The sequence below is a fragment of the Arachis hypogaea genome, chromosome 3 (assembly GCF_003086295.3).
Source record: "Arachis hypogaea cultivar Tifrunner chromosome 3, arahy.Tifrunner.gnm2.J5K5, whole genome shotgun sequence".
NCBI lineage: Eukaryota > Viridiplantae > Streptophyta > Magnoliopsida > Fabales > Fabaceae > Arachis > Arachis hypogaea.
In genome coordinates, this window is record NC_092038.1 from 133,746,570 (window position 1) to 133,767,173 (window position 20,604).

Consider the following 20,604-nt stretch of genomic DNA (forward strand, 5'->3'; position numbering starts at 1 on the left):
TATTTATCAATTTCTATTTTTTTACATTTTTCGTTTATAGTGAAAATGAATTAAAATTGCTTATACCTAATTTACATTATAAATAAGATAAGACACGATTTTATTTGACATTATCTCGTTTGTAAACGAGATATATGAAATTTGAAAAAATACATATATCTCGTTTATAGTGTAAGACGATATATATAAAAAAAATAAAAATTAGCAAATAAATTTTTTTTTGTAACTAGACAAGAAAGAAAAGAAAACAAAGAAAACAAAGGAAACAAAAGGGAGAGGAAGGCTCCCTAAGTACCAGCAGCTAAGTTTATAAGTTATAACTAAGATATGAAACTGATCTCAAGGCTCCAACAACTCAGTTTGGGGATATTATTCACTGCTGCAAACTTTGTCATAGCATCCGCAATATGGTTGGCTGATCTCTGAGTTACCTTGACATGAGCTCTCAAATTCCAAGTCAAAATATCATAAATTTTAGAAACCAAATCATGATAAGCACTTTGAATGTTAGTAAAACGGTTTTGGACTAGAGGAAAAGCTTCCAAACAGTCTCTCACATACACTGCCTCGTAACTTTTGACTTGGAAAAATTAACAAATATACTACAAATTACCTATATTCGTAAATAAAATATTTAAATTATTTATTAAAAAAAAACTTTTCTTTTTCCTACTTGATTTAATATATAGAGAACGTTTAAGAATATTTTTACAATACTTTATATAAATCATAATCATCAGAAATAATAAATAAAATAATATGGTGGTTACCATTGACATTTGACAGGCTACATTTGCTTAGATCCGAACTTTGAGCTGCAAGTCTATGTTTTTTTTTAATAAAGACAAAAAATATATAGTATTTTACTTGTTCATTCTTGACCCAATAAAAAAATCTACTTGGAGTTTACATCGAAATTAAAACTTAAAATGGATACTACTTAAGAAGGTTGTTTAGTAGGAATAGATAAGTTACTAACAATTTGGCAATTGATTGATTTAAATTGTTACTAAAAAAATATGTCTTTTGTGTCTTGTTTTTAGTGTCTTATCTTATCCTATTTTTAAAATCAAATGCAGTCTTAGTAACAATGTATGATCATCATAGTTGTGTATGAAGTTTAATTTAGTCTTACCCCATGAATCTAAAGAGCATGTTGCTGTTGTCACCTTAGAATGCAAATATCAAACTGCTGTAAAGTGAATCTCATATGAATCCTATGTCAAAATCATCATTATATTTGACATTTATCAAAGGGACAGAACACTTTAGTACTATATTATTTCAAGTTTTCAACACATTCAAGTTCTTCACAAGCTAGGATATTTCAAGTTTGGGGTAGGGGACACAACTCACAGCTAAGATCCAAGGTAAAAAAGAAAAGGATTTTTTTTTTTCAAACTTTCACGTTATATGTTGACAATCATTTTATTATCTTTAATTTTTAGTGTGCACTAATATTTTAATTTTCAAATTAAAATATCTGTACAATGTGTACAATGGAAGTTTAGGGATGTCCGATTCAATATTAGAGATATCACCATTAGTGTTACTTTCTCCTATCAATTTAAGTTTTTAGGATGAATGGTTTCATGACATGATATTAGAGCTTTCGATCCGAAAGGTCAAGAGTTCAATCTTTTTTAAACCCCAAAATCAGCTTAAGTTTTTTGGATGAGTGGGATGAGTAGTTTCATGTTATTTATTATCCCTGATACTCGGATGGTTATTCTGGATAGTATGGGTTTATTTTTTAACTCATAACCCATTGTACACATTGTACAAATATTTCATTGGCTCCCTAGCGGGATTTCTTTTATCATTAATCGTGTATTTATTTGATTGAGCTAGCCACTAGATTCCATTCTTTATAACTTACTTGCCCTCACTATTTCCTCACTTCTTATCAATTATTTTTAATACAAAAAATAAAAAATATACGGGAAAAGTATACACAAAAAGTTATATATATAGCATTCCTAGTTAAAATATTCTATTCAATCCAACAACTATGAATTAAAAACAGATGCTTGCTTGCCATTTCAATTTGATATAAATTACATATATTTGGCCCTATCTGTGCTTTAGAGTCAAATAAACAAAATGAAGCACTAATTAAAATGGTAAGACATGTTTCTTCTTCATTCCCTAGCCCTTTATTTGTTTTGTCACTATCTGCATTGGATGAGTAAAAACATCCAAGACATTACAAGTCCTGCAGAAACATCATCCAGCCACACCAATTAATAACTTCAGTGAACACAAGATAATTAAGAAGAGTGCATATTCCCATACATCTATAGTTATATGGTGTATGCAAATTATTCCATATACATTCTGCAGACAAGTGTAAATTAACTTGAATGAGTATGAGTTACAACAAGAGAGAACAATTCTGATGTTATAGGGAAAAAAATAGAATAAAAGAGAGCTGAAGAAAGAGAAACAAAATAGTTGATACTTCATAGGAAGACAAGTAATATCAATCTTTACCTCCAATAGTCAACACGGTTTGAATTTTCAGTCCCCTTGTCCCACTTAAAGCATTTCCTATTCAAATGAAATAATTAAATATCAAGCAAACAAGGATTGTAAAGAAATTGCACACATGGAGTAGTACAAATAGTGAAGAACTACTACTATTTTTTGTTAGTTTTTGATACATTAAAAAAAAAAATTCTGTATCTAGATTCATTGATTAAACATTAAAGTAACTCTCAAAACTACTTGCAATGAAACTACCCTATTATGAAGAGTACTAACCTTGTCCAAAACAATTGGTGGTGGTGTTAACACCATTGTTGCAAACACAAGAGAATGATTCATCCAAACTAGCAAACCCACAAAAGCCTCCACTTGCTTCACAATCTTTACAGGCATCACTATAATTATAAGAATCATTATAATTCAATGATACCCCAAACTTCCACTTCATGGGGTCCCCTTCATCTCCAAACTCATAAACAGAAGCATAAGAAGAGCATTGAAGCTTTGGAAGGTCCAAACTGTATCCCAACCCAATTCCAGTAGGGTAGTCATATACACAACATGTTGATATTGGTGCATTCTGTGGCAGCCCAATCCCTGTCACTCCTCTGCATGAATACATCCCTCTACAAACCCGGGAGCCGGATCCTGTGTCGCAGAAGTCTTCCCTCGAATCGAACATTGGAGAGGTGGTGGAGCAGCCAAGGAGGACAAAGATGTTCTCCTTGGCCAATGTGAATGGTGTGTCATCACCTAAGGTAAAGCTACCAGAGTTTTGCATCTCAGTGCAATTTGACATCAAAGGGTCTATGATTATAACTGTGCTACTTGCATAGTCTATTGAGGAAACTGTGTAGGCATTATTATTGCTGGTGGTGGTTCTTGTTGATGAGTAGTATTCAAGAGTTCCAAGATTGCATTTCATGTGCTTAGAGAATGCAGGGTGGCCACAACCATAGGCAGTGCCAAAAGGGTATCTTATTGGTATTGTGCCACATGTGGTTTGGCATGTTGGTGTTGCAGAAGAGCCCTTCTGAACCAACAATATATGAATGCTGAATAGGAGAAGAACTGGTGACATTATTGAAGTGTTTTTGCAAAGTATATTTGTTATGGCTTCTCTCTTCTTTGGTCATTCATATACATGATGTTAATTGAGGACATTCTTTTCCTTTTTGGTGGAATTGTTATTATTACTTTCAAACAACTATTTTCTTTTTCTTCCTAAAAAGAAGAGACCTGTTATTATTAGACAGCAAATCAGCAATATTTTATTAGTATAGTGCATTGTTTTGTTACTAAGGAAGTAGGATTTAGGAGTGAGCATATAGACTTTAGTTTTAGACTTTTAGGCTCAAAGAAAGAAAGAAAGGATGCTATTGATTCATGTGCATCTGTAAAATCTGTGTGTACTGCTGCCCGTGTTGAATATCCACAACAAAATGCTTGGCCTACCATGTGAAAAATTGTTGACTTTGTATAACTCAATGGAAGGTGTTTTAGCAAAGACTAAAACTTTGTTGTAACTCCCAAATTGAAATAACATCTCAATCTCTATTATATTTGCTTTATTGATAGAAGATGGGAAAGATGTTGTCATAAAAAGTGGAGGAACCGAGGAAGTATTTTAAAATTGATCATTTTTCTCTTATCAAATTTAAAATAAAATCAAATTTTTTTTTAAAGAAAAGAAGTATATCAGAACAAGAATTGTGTCCAAATTCATTGATTTACTAATCTATAAAAAAAATAATTATTATGAACGAGACTTAATTAGGAGCATAGATTAATTTATTTTTAAGTGTATTGACTGTTGTCAAATATATTATTGTTATATTATTTTTATGGTTAAATTAGTGAATTAATGAGTATTAGTATGCTTATTAATTTATCTTTTTATAAATTAAATATGTAAATATATATTTATAGTGAAAAAAAACGAGTGAAAGTTTTCAGAGTGATCTAGATGAATGGTGTGAAGGAATAAAAAAAATCACTTGTATAATATCGGCCAACTTCCGGTCAAGCAAAGGATCCAAGGGTTTGGAATCGAGAGGAGTACGTTTGTCTGGAACGGGATTCGTTTAGCATCTTTGTGGACAGCTTACCAGGGGATATCTCGAAGCGGGAGCTATTTGAACTGTTTGCATGGATGGGGAGGATCAACGACATCTATCTCGCAAGAAAGACGAGAAATGGGATGTTATACCTGTTTGCATTCATACGGTATACTACAAAGGGAGGAGCCATGAAGACAATTGCAGAGATGAATCGTATGAAGTTACGGGGGAAAGAGATCTTCGTCGGGGAGGCTAAGTTCAGGAGGGATGAGGTTAAAAGACAGAGCGATCCTTTGGCTGGGGACGGATACAACACCAGCAGGTGGGGGTCAATCCTGAAGGGAGGGAGCATACAGTTGGGATTCCTCCATCTCATGCAGTGAATCCTCCTACACATGCTCCTACGGAGAGTCAGCCGACAGTGGGGCCAAAGGGGCTGAAAGTTTCTGCAGATTCGACTAACTTGGAATGGTTGCAGAGGAGTGTGATTGGGAGTGCCACGAGTTTAATTGACTTCAGGTCTTTGAATGATATGGCCGGGAAGGTATGGCCTCACGTTGTTAGAATCTGTGAATTGGGGAATTATAAGGCCGTTTTAATATTTGATAGTGTAAAGAGCGCGGAGGAGGCACTGGAAGGGTGCGGAGATGGGCTACGGCAGTTCTTTCATAAGGTATGCCGTTGGAATGAGAATGATAGATATGACAAGAGAAGAGTGTGGATTGAGTGTTATGGTGTTCCGCTACACGTATGGACGGAGGATACGTTCCGTGCAATTGGTGAGCAGTGGGGTGAGGTAGTAGTTTGTGATAATGGAATAGCTGTGGGCACGTCCTTCCGAGCCAGACGCATGTTGATTGATACATGGCGGTTTGGAACTATTTCAGAAAGTCTCCGATTATCTGTAGGTTCGTCTGTGTATGAGGTATTTGTTAAGGAGGTGGGCAGCGGTGCAATTGGGTATTCGAATGGATTAGCAATTGAGGCTGAGAAAGGGCAGTATGGGAAGTCTGCCAGTAACGCCGATCGTCATGAAAGTTGCATGCAGCTGGGAGGGTGTGACACGACGGATGAGACGGTGGCCCTGCTGAATAGGCCGAAAGAGGTGGAGGAGGGTAGAATTGTAAATGATCATGAGATTTTTGATGAATGGAGTAACAGTTTTTTAAATTCAAACACAGTAACGGAAAGAGATACGGGTTTTGATCTCAGAAGGGAAATGGCTGATGTGGCAGAAGACACGTCGGAAAGGACACAATCCTGGGCTTATGAGAAGGATCAGGTGGTTGCTATAGGTGATATTACAAGTAAGGTGCGTTTGGGCTTGTGTGCTATGGAACAAAGTGAATTGGGTCAAAGGTCCATGACCTATAATGAATTAACCAAGCCACACGGTGAAGGTTTGGGCTCCAACATTCGAGGCCCACACGCTATGCCTCATTCCGGGTCAGGAACGGAGATCTCCCTTGGACCTAGTAGCGGGCGGGTTGGAGGAAACATGGATGGGGATGTGCTGTTGGATAGGGCTAGGAAGTGCGCTCCTCCATGTCGGTGCTGTGAAGCTGGCGTAGTGGAGCAGGGCAGCGCGAATTTGCCGAGTGCAAAGAGGGGGAGGGAGGCCAGCATGAACTGCAAGGCGGAGGCTGTGATCTTTGCGAGGCCACCGGCTGTGGTTGGATGTTGGTTGCAGTATTCCCCGGCGATGAATGATGCTGGAGAGATGGCCGCTGCTGGCGAAGGGAGTCTGATCCGATCGGAGACTTGTGCTGGGGGTAGTGGTGAGAGTCTGGGGTGCGTGGGGCTGCCACTATGTGAATCGGGCAGGTCCCATGCGAGGAAGGGGAAGGGAAGAGAGCCACCGGGCAGAGATGAGCGGGAAACCAGAACGGGGGGATCTGGTACGGGGATGGCGCCGGCGGTGGCGGATGGGTTGGCAGCGAACCGACATGATGGGGGTTCCGGATCTCTAGTGGCTGGTGAGGGCAGCCAAAATGTTGTGTCGTGTTGTCGGTTGGAAGGGAGTGAATCAAGGGAGGGAGCCCAAATTGTGGCACAGACATGGAAGGGGAGTGGGTCAGATGTGCCATGTGTCATGACGGATTGTTGTGAGGGTTCTACAGGGTGCAGGGCTATACATGATGCTCAGGGGAGTATAGATGTAGCAGCAGAGGTAGGGACCGGGGGTAAGGGGGGAGATTCGGAGAGTTTGCGAAAGGTTAGTTATGATGAAGGAAGCGAAGCCGACACGGAATCGTCCGAGAGAAGATGGACAGCTGAAATGGAAGAAAATAGGGAAGCATGGAAGCTTGCAGTGGAATCTGGAGCTATGCAGTATGATGAAGAAGATGACATTATGGCAATACTTCAGGCACAGAATGAGGCAATAGCTCAGAAGAAAAAGCTGGCAAAGAAGAAGGAAAAGGCAAGAAGGAGTCGCCCGAAAAATCGAAAAAAGGTGTGTATAAATGCTTTACAATGATATTTAGTTCCTGGAATATTAGGGGGCTGGCGGAGTTGGTAAACTGAGCATGATAAATAGTTTTCGAAAGAAGTTTAAAGTGCATATGCTAGGTTTGATAGAGACGAAGAAAGAAATGGTGACTAAGTTTGATATAGGGCAACTGTGGGGTGATGGTGCGGTTAAATGGGAGTTTGTTGGGTCGGTTGGTGCTTCAGGTGGACTGCTTTTGTTATGGGATGGAACAATGTTTCAAATGAACAACTGCTATAAAGGAGCTCGGTGGTTATGTGTGGAGGGTGTGATACTGAAAAATAATTTTCCTATGCTTTTTGCCTAGTTTATGGGCCGCATGATAGGGCGGAAAAGATGGTCACGTGGGAAGAGTTAAGCTTTTTATCTGGGTTATGTCAAGTTCCTTTTTGTTATATGGGAGATTTTAACGAGATAACTCATCTGGAAGAAAGGAAGGGCGCTACCTCGTTGCCGGTATCGGCTATAGAGTTTACATCTTGGATCTAGGATATGGAGTTAGTGGATCTAGCAGTCACTGATCGCTCCTACACCTGGTTCAGAGGCCAATCATGTAGCCGCATTGATAGGGGTCTGGTTAGTTTGGAGTGGTTAGAAGAGTTTCTGGGAACAAGGCTGAGAGGGGGGCCGAGAGGGTTATCTGACCATTGTCCAATGGTTATGGACAGTACTCGGTATAGAGGAGGGCCAAGACTGTTTCGGAGCTTGGATCATGGTTTACGCATGATGGCTTCTTGAGGATGGTAAAGGAGGAGTGGAGGAGCTTGGGAGAGGAACATTTTCTGGACAAGTTAAAGGCTCTAACAACTCCGCTAAGCAGATGGCAATGGCATAGAGATAAATTTGGGGACATAGACCAACGGATTACACAGTTTGAGGATGAAATCAAAAAATCATATGACATGGTTAGTAATGGAGTGGCTGATGGGACTATTGAAGCAAGGAGGAAGGCGCTAGTGAGCTTCTGTAAGAAATGGTATATCAGAAAGGAGCTGCATTGGAAGCAGATGTCAAGATCTCGTCATGCAAAGGACATGGATAAAAACACCCGCTACTTTCACAATTTAGCCTCAGTGCGACGAAGATCCAATCAGATTTATGCCTTAATGGTAAATGGGAGGATGGTCAGGAACCAAGCAAGGATTAAGGTTGCTATTCGGGACTTCTATAAGGAGCTGTACCACCTGGAGACTTCTCCGAGGATTGGATTCCGGGAAGGGCTTGTTCAGCAAATCAATGAGGAAGAGGCAACAGAGTTAGAGGCGATGCCAACGCCTGATGAAGTCAAGGCGGCTGTTTGGGATTGTGAGTCAACAAAGGCACCAGGTAGTGATGGGTACAATATGAATTTCATCAAGAAGTGCTGGGATGAATTAGGGAAGGAGTTCACTGCGGCAGTGTTAGGATTTTTCCAGTCATCTAGGCTACCTAGCGATTCGAATGTAACTTGGGTGACGCTGGCACCAAAGTTTACTGGAGCCAGAGAAATTAAGGATCTCCGGCCGATTAGTATGGTGGGCTGTGTTTATAAGGTAATTTCTAAAGTATTGGTTCGGAGGGTGCGGAAGGTGATGCCGGGGTTGGTAGGAGAGACTCAGAGCGCCTTCGTAAAGGGGAGAAAAATATATGATGGGACGCTGATTGCCTGCGAAACGGTGCACTGGCTGAAATCACGGAAGAAGAGTGCCGCGATAATAAAGCTGGATTTCCAAAAGGCTTATGATAGAGTTAAGTGGAGCTTTCTGGATATTGTACTGCAGAAGATGGGCTTCGGTCAGAAATGGCGAGGGTGGATTAAGGAGTGTGTATGCTCTGCATCTATGTCGGTTCTTGTTAATGGGTCACCTACGAAGCCTTTCAAAATGGAAAGGGGCTTGCGACAAGGAGACCCGCTGTCCCCATTTCTGTTTGTTTTAGTTGTGGATGTTCTCCATAGAATGATTGGCAAGGCAGTAAGGAATGGTCGTATATATCCACTACTACTTGGGAGGGATCACATCGAGTTATCTCACTTGCAGTTTGCGGATGACACAATTCTCTTCTGCCCTCCTGAGGAGGAGACCATAAGGAATTATCAGCGATTGCTCCGATGTTTTGAACTGATGTCTGGGCTGACCAATAATTTTGAAAAGTCCAACTTTATCCCGGTCAATTGTGATTGGATGTGGGTCCGTAGGATGTGTTTGCTATTGGGGTGTAAGGAGGCATCACTACCAGTCAGATATCTGGGTATTCCCCTGGGAGCAAATCCGAGGCTGGTAAAGACATGGAAACCGGTGATTGACAAGGTTGAAGATAAGCTCGGTTTGTGGAAAGCAAAGACGCTCAACAAAGCGGGTAAGCTGGTCCTAATTAAGTCGGTTCTTAATAGCTTGCCTATTTACTACCTCAGCTTATATAAGATGCCGAAGGCAGTGGCGGAAAAGTTGATCTCCCTACAGCGACGATTCTTGTGGAGTAAAGAGGATGGGAGGAACGGGTTACCGCTTGTGAAGTGGGAAATAGTTATGGCTCCTAAAAAGGCAGGTGGTTTGGGAGTTGGGGATGCGGTGATTCGAAATACAGCTTTGCTGTTCAAGTGGTGGTGGAGGTTCTCAAAAAAAGACTGTCCTTTATGGAAGCAAGTTGTTTGCTCGTGCAACAACATGAATCCCACTGTGATGCTGCGAGGCCAGCCAGTTCCCATAAGAGGGGGTCCTTGGCGGGATATTTTCCAGCTACAAATTAGTGAGCCGCAGCTGAGAGAAAAGATGATCAGCGGGTTGGCTATGGAACTCGGTAATAGCAGAAAAATCCGGTTCTGGGAGGATGGCTGGTTGCCACCTGGGGTGTTGAAAGATATGTTTCCTAGACTCTTCTCAGTTTCGGCCCTTCATGAAGCTGTTATAGGGGATTGTGGGTTTTGGGATGAGCTAGAGTGGATCTGGAGCTTTCAGTGGAGGAGAGAGTTGTTCCAATGGGAGTTGGATTTAGTACACCAGCTTCATGAGCTGTTACAGTCGGTCAAGCCCACCATTGGAAAAGAGGATGGCGTGGTATGGAAATTTGACAAAACATGAGTTTATTCAACCGCGTTATTTGGGCAAGTTTTGCAGGCGGAAGTTCTACCGGAGGAAATCACAAGCTATAGTTTCACTCGTGCTATTTGGAAAGGTATTGTCCCTCCGAGGGTTGAGCTGCTTACTTGGTTTGTCTTGGTTGGAAGGGTGAATACTAAGGATCGCCTATGTAGATTCCGGGTTATTGCTCAGTACTCAGTAGGACAATAGGTGTATGCTATGCGGTAAGGCTGAGGAAACTGCTTTTCATTTGTTCCTCGAGTGCGAGATCACATGGCAGGTGTGGTGTGCTTGGCTGCTGGCCTTGGGACGAAGGTGGAGCTTTCCAGGTACACTAAAGGATCACTTTGAAAGCTGGACGAATTTATCTGTAAGGAAGGTAGACAGAAAGAGGTGGTTTATTAGGTTCTTTGCGGTTATCTGGACAACCTGACTAGAAAGGAATGGTAGGATTTTCAGAGATGATAATACTTCCAGCGTGGAAGACATCATAAATAGGTCGTTTAGGTACTCTGAGGAATGGAGTGGTGATGACCCCTTTGGTTGTTGATGGCCATACCGAATATGACTAGGTGTTGGTTTATTGGATTTGTTTTCATGTAGCTCTTTTAATTGCTCCACTCTGTGTGTTGAGCTCCCTTTGATTCCAAAAAAAAAAAAAAAAAAAAAAATAATAGATAAGAATTAAAAAAAAACATAGGTGGGATAATAGTCTAATAGCTGTAATTTTTAACAGAAATTATTTTCAACCGTTAGATCAAACTTCAATGCAAATCAACGGTATGAAAGACATGACCATAATAACGAAACCATGAAGACGAGAAGCTATGCCTATGAAATTGGAAGTGCAGCGAAACAAAGCTTCCATTTTGCCGCGAGCAAGAGAGAACCACAATGATTCTAACGCGTTCCGCTTTGAATTTGATGCTCCATCTCCACAATCCCCAAACTCCCTTCCAATTCTTCAACCACCGTGCTTCCACTTTTCTTCTCCGCACCACCACCACTTCTCTCCTCAAAGCTCGCTTCTTTTCTTCAACCTCTGTAGCAGCAACAGCAGCGTCATTATCTGCGCAAAGTTCAGAGGGTAGAGACACTTTCTTTGCTGAGGATAACGTTTCGTGGAGCTCACTTGGTCTCTCTGATACCCTTTCTCGTGCTCTCTCTAACATTGGCCTCAGTAGACCCTCTCTCGTTCAGGTCCCTTTTCTAGTTTTAACACTTATCACGATGCCCCTTTTTCGAATTATGGTGCCCTATGTGATTTTCTAGGAGATTGAATGACCCATTATGTATATATATTTAGAAAAAAAGCCTCTTTTTTTTTTGTTGTTTTTGTCCTTAAGGTGTTTGTGAAAATGCTAATGACAAAATGAAATCCAAACTCAGTTGCAATGTCAATATTCTGTCTTAGGCGTGGCAGCAGAGTGAAGAGTAGTGTGTAATTGTGTAGTGCAAGAAAAGAGAGAGAGCATAAATTGAAACTCCTCTGATATTAGTCATATTACTAATCAGTTTTATGTCTAATAATACAATATAAGGTTTGCTTTATGAAGAGTAATGAGGAAAGACACATAACAGTTGCTGTCATTAGTAACAGAAAATAACAGAATGAAAAGTGAAAACCAATAAGGAAACTATGCCAACTAACCTATATCTACACCTACTCTCTTCATGCTGTCTTAAACCAAACTGTGAATTAGGATGCTGCCTGTATTGCAAGCTGATAACTAGTTTTAGGGCTTCAATTTAGTTTTATCTGCATTACATGCTATTGCTTATGATGTGTGCTTTGTTGATAAATAATTCTGTGGGTTCAGGCTTCTTCAATACCATCTGTTCTTTCTGGAAAGGATGTGATTATTGCAGCAGAGACCGGAAGTGGTAAAACATACAGTTATCTAGTTCCTCTATTTGATAAGCTAAGGGACACCCATGAACATTCTCAACACAATGTATCTGATCAAGAAGTTCCTCTGCCCCAAAAGAATGTTTTCCTCATTCTTTGTCCAAATGTACAGCTTTGCGAGCAGGTAGTCAGGATGGCTAATAGTCTATGTGGAGACAATGGTGAACCAATTGTTAGCGTGGCAGCAATTTGTGGCAGACAGGTAGTGATGCATTAGCTTGTTAATTTTAAATATATTGTATTTCAGGTTGTAGTTCCTTTAGGGTTTTAGGTCAAGCTGTATTAATGACTTGAGTTTTAAATCTTCAGAGTTTTAATGACTTGAGTGTTAACATTGTACACAATAAGACACTATGCGTTGTCTGTGATCTATCTAGCTGATCCTATTTGGTGGAACATGGCTTGATTGTATTTCAGGTTATAAATTTATGAAGTTGTAGTTATATGGAATTTGTGTTCTGATACACTACATGCTTGGTTGTTTCTATACACACGTTTTAATAGTCTGATTTATTATACGGAGAAAATTTTCTCTTTTTGATGCAGGGATGGCCAATTCGTGAGCCTGATATAATTGTGACAACACCTGCTGCCCTTCTGAATTATGTAGACACTGATAGAAGCCGCCGCATGGAATTTATGCGTGGTGTTAAATATGTGGTATCTTTCTTGTTTTATGATTTTATATACCTATTCTGTTCTAGTAAACTATGAGTTGAATTTAATTATAACTGTATGTTTTCTATTTCTAACTGGCAGGTCTTCGATGAAGCTGATATGCTTCTTTGTGGGAGCTTCCAGAATAAAGTGATCCGCCTGCTAAACTTGCTTCGCTTTGATGAAAAGCTCTTGTCTCGTGCAAAAGAATCAAAAGGAGATTTACCAGAGAAACCAGAATCTTCCTTGTCAGCAGATGATGCTTTGGAAGATGAAGAGGAACATCCTCCTGAGGCCATGTCAGAAGAGGATGATGATACTCATGAGGATATTGTTGATACTAATAATGAAGCTAAATCTGTTAAACAAAAAGACTGGAGGAGGGTCAGGAAAACTTATAAGCGCAGTAAACAGTATATTTTTGTTGCAGCTACACTTCCTGTTAATGGAAAGAAAACAGCTGGAGCAATGTTGAAACATATGTTTCCTGATGCTACGTGGGTTAGCGGAAACTATCTTCATTGTCACAATCCAAGGTGCTTCAATTTCCCCTCAAATTTCTAGTGATTACATTTTTTTTTTGCCCCCTCTTTGTTACTCAGCTGAAATAATGTCATGTACATCAAAGTACTCAGGATAGTAAAGTTTGTTAACTAACACCATTATAGTTAGCATTTAAGATAAGATGATCAAGTCATCACTTTTCTTCTTTTGAAAAGAAAATTTTGGCTTCACAATCAAGGCACAAAGTGTTATAATGTCATGCTTTCTCTGTTGAGAATCATATGATGTATATTTAGAGATATTTTGGAATATGTAAGCTGTCATGGCCTGCTGCTAAATATTGTTCCTGTTTTTGCATTTCTATTTAGATTCGTTATTGTGGCTTTTCAAATTTTAGGTTGGAGCAAAGATGGGTTGAAGTTACGGTCGAGTCGCAGGTTGATCAACTCATAAAGGCTGTGCGTCATCCCTTCAAGCCAACAGATCTGGATAATGCTGGTGGCATCCAGAGAACAATGGTGTTTGCCAACACTGTTGAGGCTGTTGAAGCTGTGGCAAAGATATTGCTCCGATGTGGGATTGAGTGTTTACGCTATCATAAGAATTGCACATTGGAGGAGCGAGCGCAGGCCTTGGTTGAATTTGAAGAGAAAGGTGGTGTTCTTGTATGCACCGATGCAGCTGCTCGTGGTGTGGATATTCCTAATGTATTACATGTTATTCAGGTACCTTTTTCTTTTACTATAGTTTAAAGTTTCATGTTCAGTTATTTTCTAATTTGTGGATTGCCAGAAAACTATGTTAGTTCTAGCCTTAGGTTTCAATACAAAATAAGGAGAATTCAAGATCAGTTCCAGTAGGATGACCAAATGGAAGCATTGAGGTATATGCACAAAATCAATATAACGCGTATAATATTAATATGATGGAAATAAAGCTTTCCATCCAAGCAACCTCACAACCTTTTTCATGAAGACAACTCGTTAGTTGCTTCATGAAACACCAATCGATATCCTTTCCTTTCATAGTCCATATTTTGAGATTAGATTATGCATGACAAACAAGGTGCAAGGAAAATTGCATTTTGAATTCATGGTTTTTATGCAATGGTTTTGTTCAATGCAAGTGGTAAGTTTGTAATGAAAAGGAGCATTTTTGTGATGGAATAGAGTGAAGTATGTCAAAGAAGTGAATAAAGGTAAGTAACCACTGTAGACGTGAACAGAGTTAATAGATCTATTTTGTGCTTGAGGCCAAACTCCTTTAGGAACCCCAAAAAATAATAGTGCTATAACAGTAATAATACAGAAGATCGAGTGAAATGGAAACTTACTTGAGCTTTTAAGACCTTGAGTGAGAAGGGACTGATACAATATGGGAATGGAGAAATCATTCAAGTCAAGCTATTAAAAAAATTTAAAAACCAATATCAAATGTTCACAACCTTGCTTTATTATGAGGCTTGCATGCTTTTATTGTCTTTTTCTGTTTTAATGTTAATTTTTCGTTGGTGTTATGATTTATTGTATGTTGGTGTTCACTCTTGTTGTTGTGCATTCATTTCAGGCAGATTTTGCTACTTCTGCCGTGGACTTTCTGCACAGGGTTGGTCGTACAGCTAGAGCTGGTCAATTCGGACTCGTTACTAGCATGTATACTGAATCCAACAAGGAGCTTGTTCGTGCCGTTCGTCGAGCTGGAGAACTTGCTCAACCTGTGGTAAATTTTGAAACCATAATCCTTGACAAGCGCACATAGATGTGATTTCTTTTTAGAAAAACATAATAATTTTCAAATGCTAAATTTGGATCTTCAATTACTTCTACAGTTAATGCTGGTCATGTATGACAATAAAAACCAATGATGGACTATAAATAATTCAGTGTATAAGTTCGAATTGCACAAGACATTTGATGGATTCCAAAAATTTGCAGTAATAGCTCTCAATTTTACTGCAGGAGGCGGCATTTAGCAGGAAAAGAAGCTTCCGTAACAAACTCAAAAAGAGCGGTAAAAGTTTATTTATCTCCAGAAAGCTTTTATAGAAATGCATTTGAATCATGGATCAGCTACTATGCAAGCTTCTTAGAGAGATTCAAATTGCTAATGGGGTGTGTCTATCTTGACCAAATTGTCACTTTTGTATTTGTAGCAGGTGCTAGCAAAGTCAGAGATTCAGAAACTATTAAAGAGAGTGTCGTAGCATGATAATAATGCAAAGGCCATGTGATACTCAATATCTAAAACAGCAAGCACCAATGAAGTTCCTTTAAAGTTTAATGTGTCATATGGCTGCATGCCTCAAGAGTAAATGCCACACATGCATGCAGCACCTATTGAAGAATCCCTACCAGTTTCTTGGGAATTACAAAGTTAACCTTGAACTCCCATCCAACGAGTTTAATCAATGCAAGACTTTATTGGGATCCATATTGTGGTCAACTGGTCATTCATTATGAGGAAAGAAAAGTGTCTATTGATCAATTCTAGTTTTGTGGAATGACAAATATTTCCGCCATTTTTGTTGTGTTTACTGTTTAGCAAGTAGTGGGAAGCAGTCTTTCATGTATTGCTATACTTTCCTTAATAATGTAAATTATGAAGCGTTTGTTTTTGTTAATCACTGATTGTAACTCACATAGTATTGTGGATACAAATAAGGTGCCAATTGAAGGAAAACACTGTGGTGTAAAAAGTAAAACTTATACTAGAAAGCAGCAGAATTTTGCGGCTATTGATTATTTTTTATTTATTTAGTCTTTTCAGGTGATGCATAATCCAATTCAGAATTTCTGAATTTCAGCTGTTTGTTTAGAAAAATATTAAAAAAGAACAACGACTCCACTGGGGATCGAACCCAGAATCTCTGGTTCCGTAGACCAGCGCCTTATCCATTGGGCCATGGAGTCTTAGACCGTTTTGATGTTAGTTTCTTGCAAAGTTTTAAATATAACCTTTTTAAGTTTTGCCAAAACAAGGCGTGTTTTTTTTATTATTAAATTTAACATATGTATTCTTTAATATATTAAATGTTCACTTAAACTTAATCAATGGGATAATAGAAATTAATATTTAAGGTGAAATTCGTTAAGTAGTGAAAATAATTATATACATAAAAATTTCTCAACCATAATTAATCTTTTTTCTCACTCAGACTATACTATTTATTATTTTTGACCTGGCTAATTATTTTTATAAATAGTTAAGTTTCATCTATTTTTATTAAAAAACAAATGTATATTTGCCCCTAATTAACAGTTTTTTAAACTGAGAAAATTATAATAAATAAACTAAAAAAATAGACAACCAACAACTTTGTAGCTATGCTAATATTATTACGCTTTATTCATTCTCATGTCTACAAAGTATTTATAAAAAACACGCGTTATTTTTTAGTAAAATAATATTTTTGTCTTCTAACATTTGAGTTAAGTTCTAAAATTATCCTTTAATAATTAAATCATCCTATTTAAGTTATTGACGTTTTAAAATTGTTTCAATATTATCCTGTCATTAGTAATCTATTAATAGGATTGACAGAATAATAGGATTGAGATAATTTCAAAAAAACGATACAATATTCTTATAAAAATTACTAAATCAAGTAAAATAAAAGTTGATTCATTGAAACGAATTCATTATGATTATTATAACACAAAAACACACACCTTGAAATTACAACTAATATATCTCGCACGAGAAGAATAGAGTGAAATTAACGGTCGCACAATCTATTCAGCCGTTTTTCTATTATTTTTTAAAGAGATATATATTTTTTGTAAATGTAGAAGTCTTTTGTTAAAATTATATTTTATTTAAATATTTAAAAAAATTAAAATAAAATTAATTTTGTAATTTAAATTTTAAAATACAAATTTTTATATATTTATTAAATCTATGTTAATAGAGAGGTATAATTATTCTGATAAGTATTAGTAATTTTATTTTTTTTAATTTATAAAAATAATTTATAAGAATATAAAATTTTACCAATTAATATGTAGTTAAAAAATTATCTTTAAATCTTAGTCATTACATTAGCTTTTGGCATAAGACAATGAAGTTACACAAATAAAAAAAAATTCATTTAGCTAGAACCTCAAATACAAATCAGCAGCAAAGAATACAACTCATACATAAACTACAGCGGTTTCCATGCTGTCACATTTCAACATAATTCGTGGCTGACAGCAGCAGATTCTACGCTACTGCCAGTAACGATTTCTATAAATACATGAAACATTGCGTCTTCATTTTGAAAATAATGCATTTACATAATTTTAAAGGTGTAACAATTTATTTACGTAAATTACCCAAATAATTATTTAATTATTTTTTAATCACATCCCAATAAATTATTTTTAATTATATTATTTTTATTCTAAATAAATTTATTTTTAATTAAAAATAAATTAAATAATTAATTAAATAATCATCTATCTATCATAAAAAAATCAAAAAATAAAAATAAAATTTATTTTAGAATTAAAAATAACGTTTAATTAAATTAAATATTAAAAATTTTAATATATTAAAAATAAAAAATATAATTAATATTTTTTATATATATACAAATTTTTTTCTCCTTTCCAAAAATTTATCTATTATTCATTTTACAAACATAAATAAAAATTTTGAATTTAAAATAAAATTTATTCTATTAAATTTTATTTTTATTTTATTTGATAAATAATTTTTTACGAATAATATATTATTTTTATCTCTTACATTTTCATTCTATTTAGATTTCTAACATTTTAAATTTATTTTAATCTTGTCCTATTCTATCGTCAATTTTATTAACAGATCACTAACAATAAAATAATATTAAAATTACTAACAATAAAATAATATTAAAATAATTTTAAAGCGTTATAAATCTAAATATAACGACTTAAAGTTAAAAAAAAAAACTTTAAAACTTCCTCTATAGGTTGGAAATAAAATCCATACTTCTTTATTTATTCATGAAACCATTTATACCAGCAATCCAGCATTATCATTGTGCACTACAGATAGCAGAACATACATAGATATGATAAAACACAGTAGATAGATAATTACAATTTATGAAATACTAAGTCCAGAGGGAAAATAGATATATATAGATATAACAATATTATAATAAGAATAGTAAGAGAAGAGGGTTGGACAGCTTAGATTCTAGGGGCACTTGGGTTTGTTGCCATGAGTAACCATGTCAGTGTAACACCTTCCACACACTTCTCTGTTGCCATAAGTCCCTGGTGGAACACACTTGCACCTTGAACAGCATGTTCCACATGCTCTTGTGCATATCTTCTTCCTTGAGTGTGCACTGCACCTAGCCTCACACTTTGCTCCACAATCTTCATTTTCATTCATTATTCATTCACCACCAACAATTTATTTAAATCACAATAATATTCTATATGATTCGTTTATCCGATTAATAAGTTGGTCTATATTGCTTAAATTAAACATAGCTAATATGTACAGAAGAATATATATCATACCCACAAATGGTAAAAGCCTTCTAGTGGGTCCTTTCACTACCTGAAAAATTAAATCATTATTTGTTAGAACACAAATTAACAATTAATTAAGTACTTTATTGGTTAGAAGTTAGAACTTATTAGAACACAAATTAAACATGAGATGAATGACATGTCATACAAACCTCAGAGCCAGTGACATGGTCATGGATCTTGGCTTCAGGATCAGCACATGACACCTGATGCATGTAAATTAAATTAAAATAAAAAAATAAATAAAGGGCAACTTAAAGATTATTTATTTGGATTCCTCAACTCATCAATGTTTTAGAGCACTACTTGATTACTACTATACTCTTTACCTTTGCCATGCAGAAGAGCAACATCACAAGCATGATAGAAAGAAGAAATTGTAGAGAAGCTATCATTTTCTTCTCCATTATTATGAATTTTATGCAACTTGAAATGTGTCTTGCAGCTAACTACTACTAATATGGTTTTTATAGTGCTAGCTAGTTCTCACAGTTACAATTACAATCACACCCTTTCTTTTTTGTTATTATGTAAAAATTTGTATTATTACTAAGAATCAACTAATGAGTGTCTTAAAAATATTAGACAATAAAAATTTAAAAAATTAATTAAATTCTGAAGATACTCTTAATTAGAAAATTGATTTATGTGGATGAGTATTATTTAGCGCAGGCAGGCAGGAAATGACAGGTGGAATTGTGAAGGCATCAAGTAAGCATGCATGTAGATTATTAGTGGCACACACACGAAGACATATGTACCTGAAAATAAAACAAATTTAATGTTATGTATGTACTAATAATAATATCAATATGTATGTCCATATATAAGCTACAAAAAAGTCCTCCGCATGCTTTGAAAGGGCCAAGAATACCGATTCAGGTAGTATTTGTATTTATTCAACTTAGAAACATTTTGTCACCAACCACTTATTCTAAAAGAGGGCTGTTACACATATAAATTTTTTTGGCTTATAAATTTTATAAATTGGTACAAGTCCAATAAAATATACGTATTACACTTTTATATTTAAGAGTAAATAAATACACGTTATTCAATCACTTCCTGTTTCTAAAGCACGCTACTCACTATGCATTATGAACGACTCTTCTTCTTCTTCCTCCATGAAAACGAGTTTCTTGCCAAATTTGAAGATAATGGAACCTCAGAAATACACTCAAACAATTATAGAAATACATCCAAAGGATTACAGAAATACACTCAAACGATTACAGGAATTCACCCAAATAATTATAGAAATACACCAAAAGGATTATAGAAATACACCCAAAAGATTACAAAACTACACCCAAAGGATTTAAGAAATACACCCAAAATTCGTTGAAGTACACCTTATACATAATTCAGAACTCTTTATCTTTCTCCTCCTCATCTTCTGCTACTTCTTCTTCTTCAAAAACGATTTCAGAGCTTGATGTAAAAAAACAATGAAAATCGAAAATAACAAAGAAAGAAAATAGAGAGAAAAACACGTAAATGAAGAAGGAGAAAGAGAAGGTAAGAAACGAAAGAAAAGAAGAAGAAGAGGAAGAGGACGTGTAGTAAGAAGAAAAAAAAAGTGCAGTGAAGATGTGCAGTAATAGTTCGAAGTACGTTAATAGAAATAACTTATAAAGACTTGTATAAAAAAACGCTTGTATGCAGAGAATTTCTCATTCTAAAAATCTATATTGATAATAAAAAAAATTTTAAATACTTATATTTTTAATATTTATTTAAACAAAAATTTATTTTAAATTTATTTAATTTTTACATACATTTTATTTTTTAGTATTTATTTTATACTTTTTTGACTTTTAAAATTTATTAAATAATTATATTCCTAATATATCTCTTCGTTCACCGTACCACCGATGGGTCCATATATTGCTCAAATTTAGGCATACCACGATTTATTCCATGAATGAAA

At 36.2% G+C, this 20,604-nt stretch overlaps 3 protein-coding genes and 1 non-coding gene across 6 annotated transcripts; 1 reads left to right on the plus strand and 3 right to left on the minus strand.

Annotated features, from left to right (window-relative positions):
- Positions 1-2,016: 2,016 nt before the first annotated feature.
- On the minus strand, positions 2,017-3,667 carry LOC112733971 (uncharacterized). 2 transcript variants are annotated; one of them, XM_025783117.3, is made up of 3 exons: positions 2,764-3,667; positions 2,494-2,550; positions 2,017-2,337 (listed from the first exon to the last, which is right to left on the minus strand). In XM_025783117.3, the coding sequence occupies exons 1-3, from the start codon at positions 3,566-3,568 to the stop codon at positions 2,207-2,209; spliced, it is 993 nt and encodes a 330-aa protein (XP_025638902.1). In that variant the 5' UTR covers positions 3,569-3,667; the 3' UTR covers positions 2,017-2,206. The 2 variants fall into 2 exon arrangements, with proteins under 2 accessions (XP_025638902.1, XP_025638903.1); XM_025783118.3 differs by having other exon boundaries at positions 2,017-2,215; positions 2,764-3,665.
- A 7,171-nt stretch (positions 3,668-10,838) lies between these two features.
- On the plus strand, positions 10,839-15,901 carry LOC112733974 (DEAD-box ATP-dependent RNA helicase 22). Of its 2 annotated transcripts, none has more exons than XR_011877735.1 (8): positions 10,839-11,297; positions 11,918-12,208; positions 12,553-12,666; positions 12,766-13,199; positions 13,565-13,892; positions 14,734-14,886; positions 14,996-15,177; positions 15,323-15,901. XR_011877735.1 is itself a non-coding variant. In XM_025783122.3 (8 exons), the coding sequence occupies exons 1-8, from the start codon at positions 10,992-10,994 to the stop codon at positions 15,373-15,375; spliced, it is 1,731 nt and encodes a 576-aa protein (XP_025638907.1). In that variant the 5' UTR covers positions 10,839-10,991; the 3' UTR covers positions 15,376-15,901. The 2 variants fall into 2 exon arrangements, 1 of the variants encoding a protein (XP_025638907.1); XM_025783122.3 differs by having other exon boundaries at positions 15,126-15,177.
- A 102-nt stretch (positions 15,902-16,003) lies between these two features.
- On the minus strand, positions 16,004-16,076 carry TRNAR-ACG (transfer RNA arginine (anticodon ACG)). Its single transcript has one exon. It is a non-coding gene; the product is annotated as a tRNA-Arg (tRNA).
- A 2,023-nt stretch (positions 16,077-18,099) lies between these two features.
- On the minus strand, positions 18,100-19,378 carry LOC112733976 (peamaclein). Its single transcript, XM_025783124.2, has 4 exons — positions 19,004-19,378; positions 18,827-18,880; positions 18,663-18,702; positions 18,100-18,515 (listed from the first exon to the last, which is right to left on the minus strand). The coding sequence occupies exons 1-4, from the start codon at positions 19,079-19,081 to the stop codon at positions 18,331-18,333; spliced, it is 357 nt and encodes a 118-aa protein (XP_025638909.1). The 5' UTR covers positions 19,082-19,378; the 3' UTR covers positions 18,100-18,330.
- Positions 19,379-20,604: the final 1,226 nt, after the last annotated feature.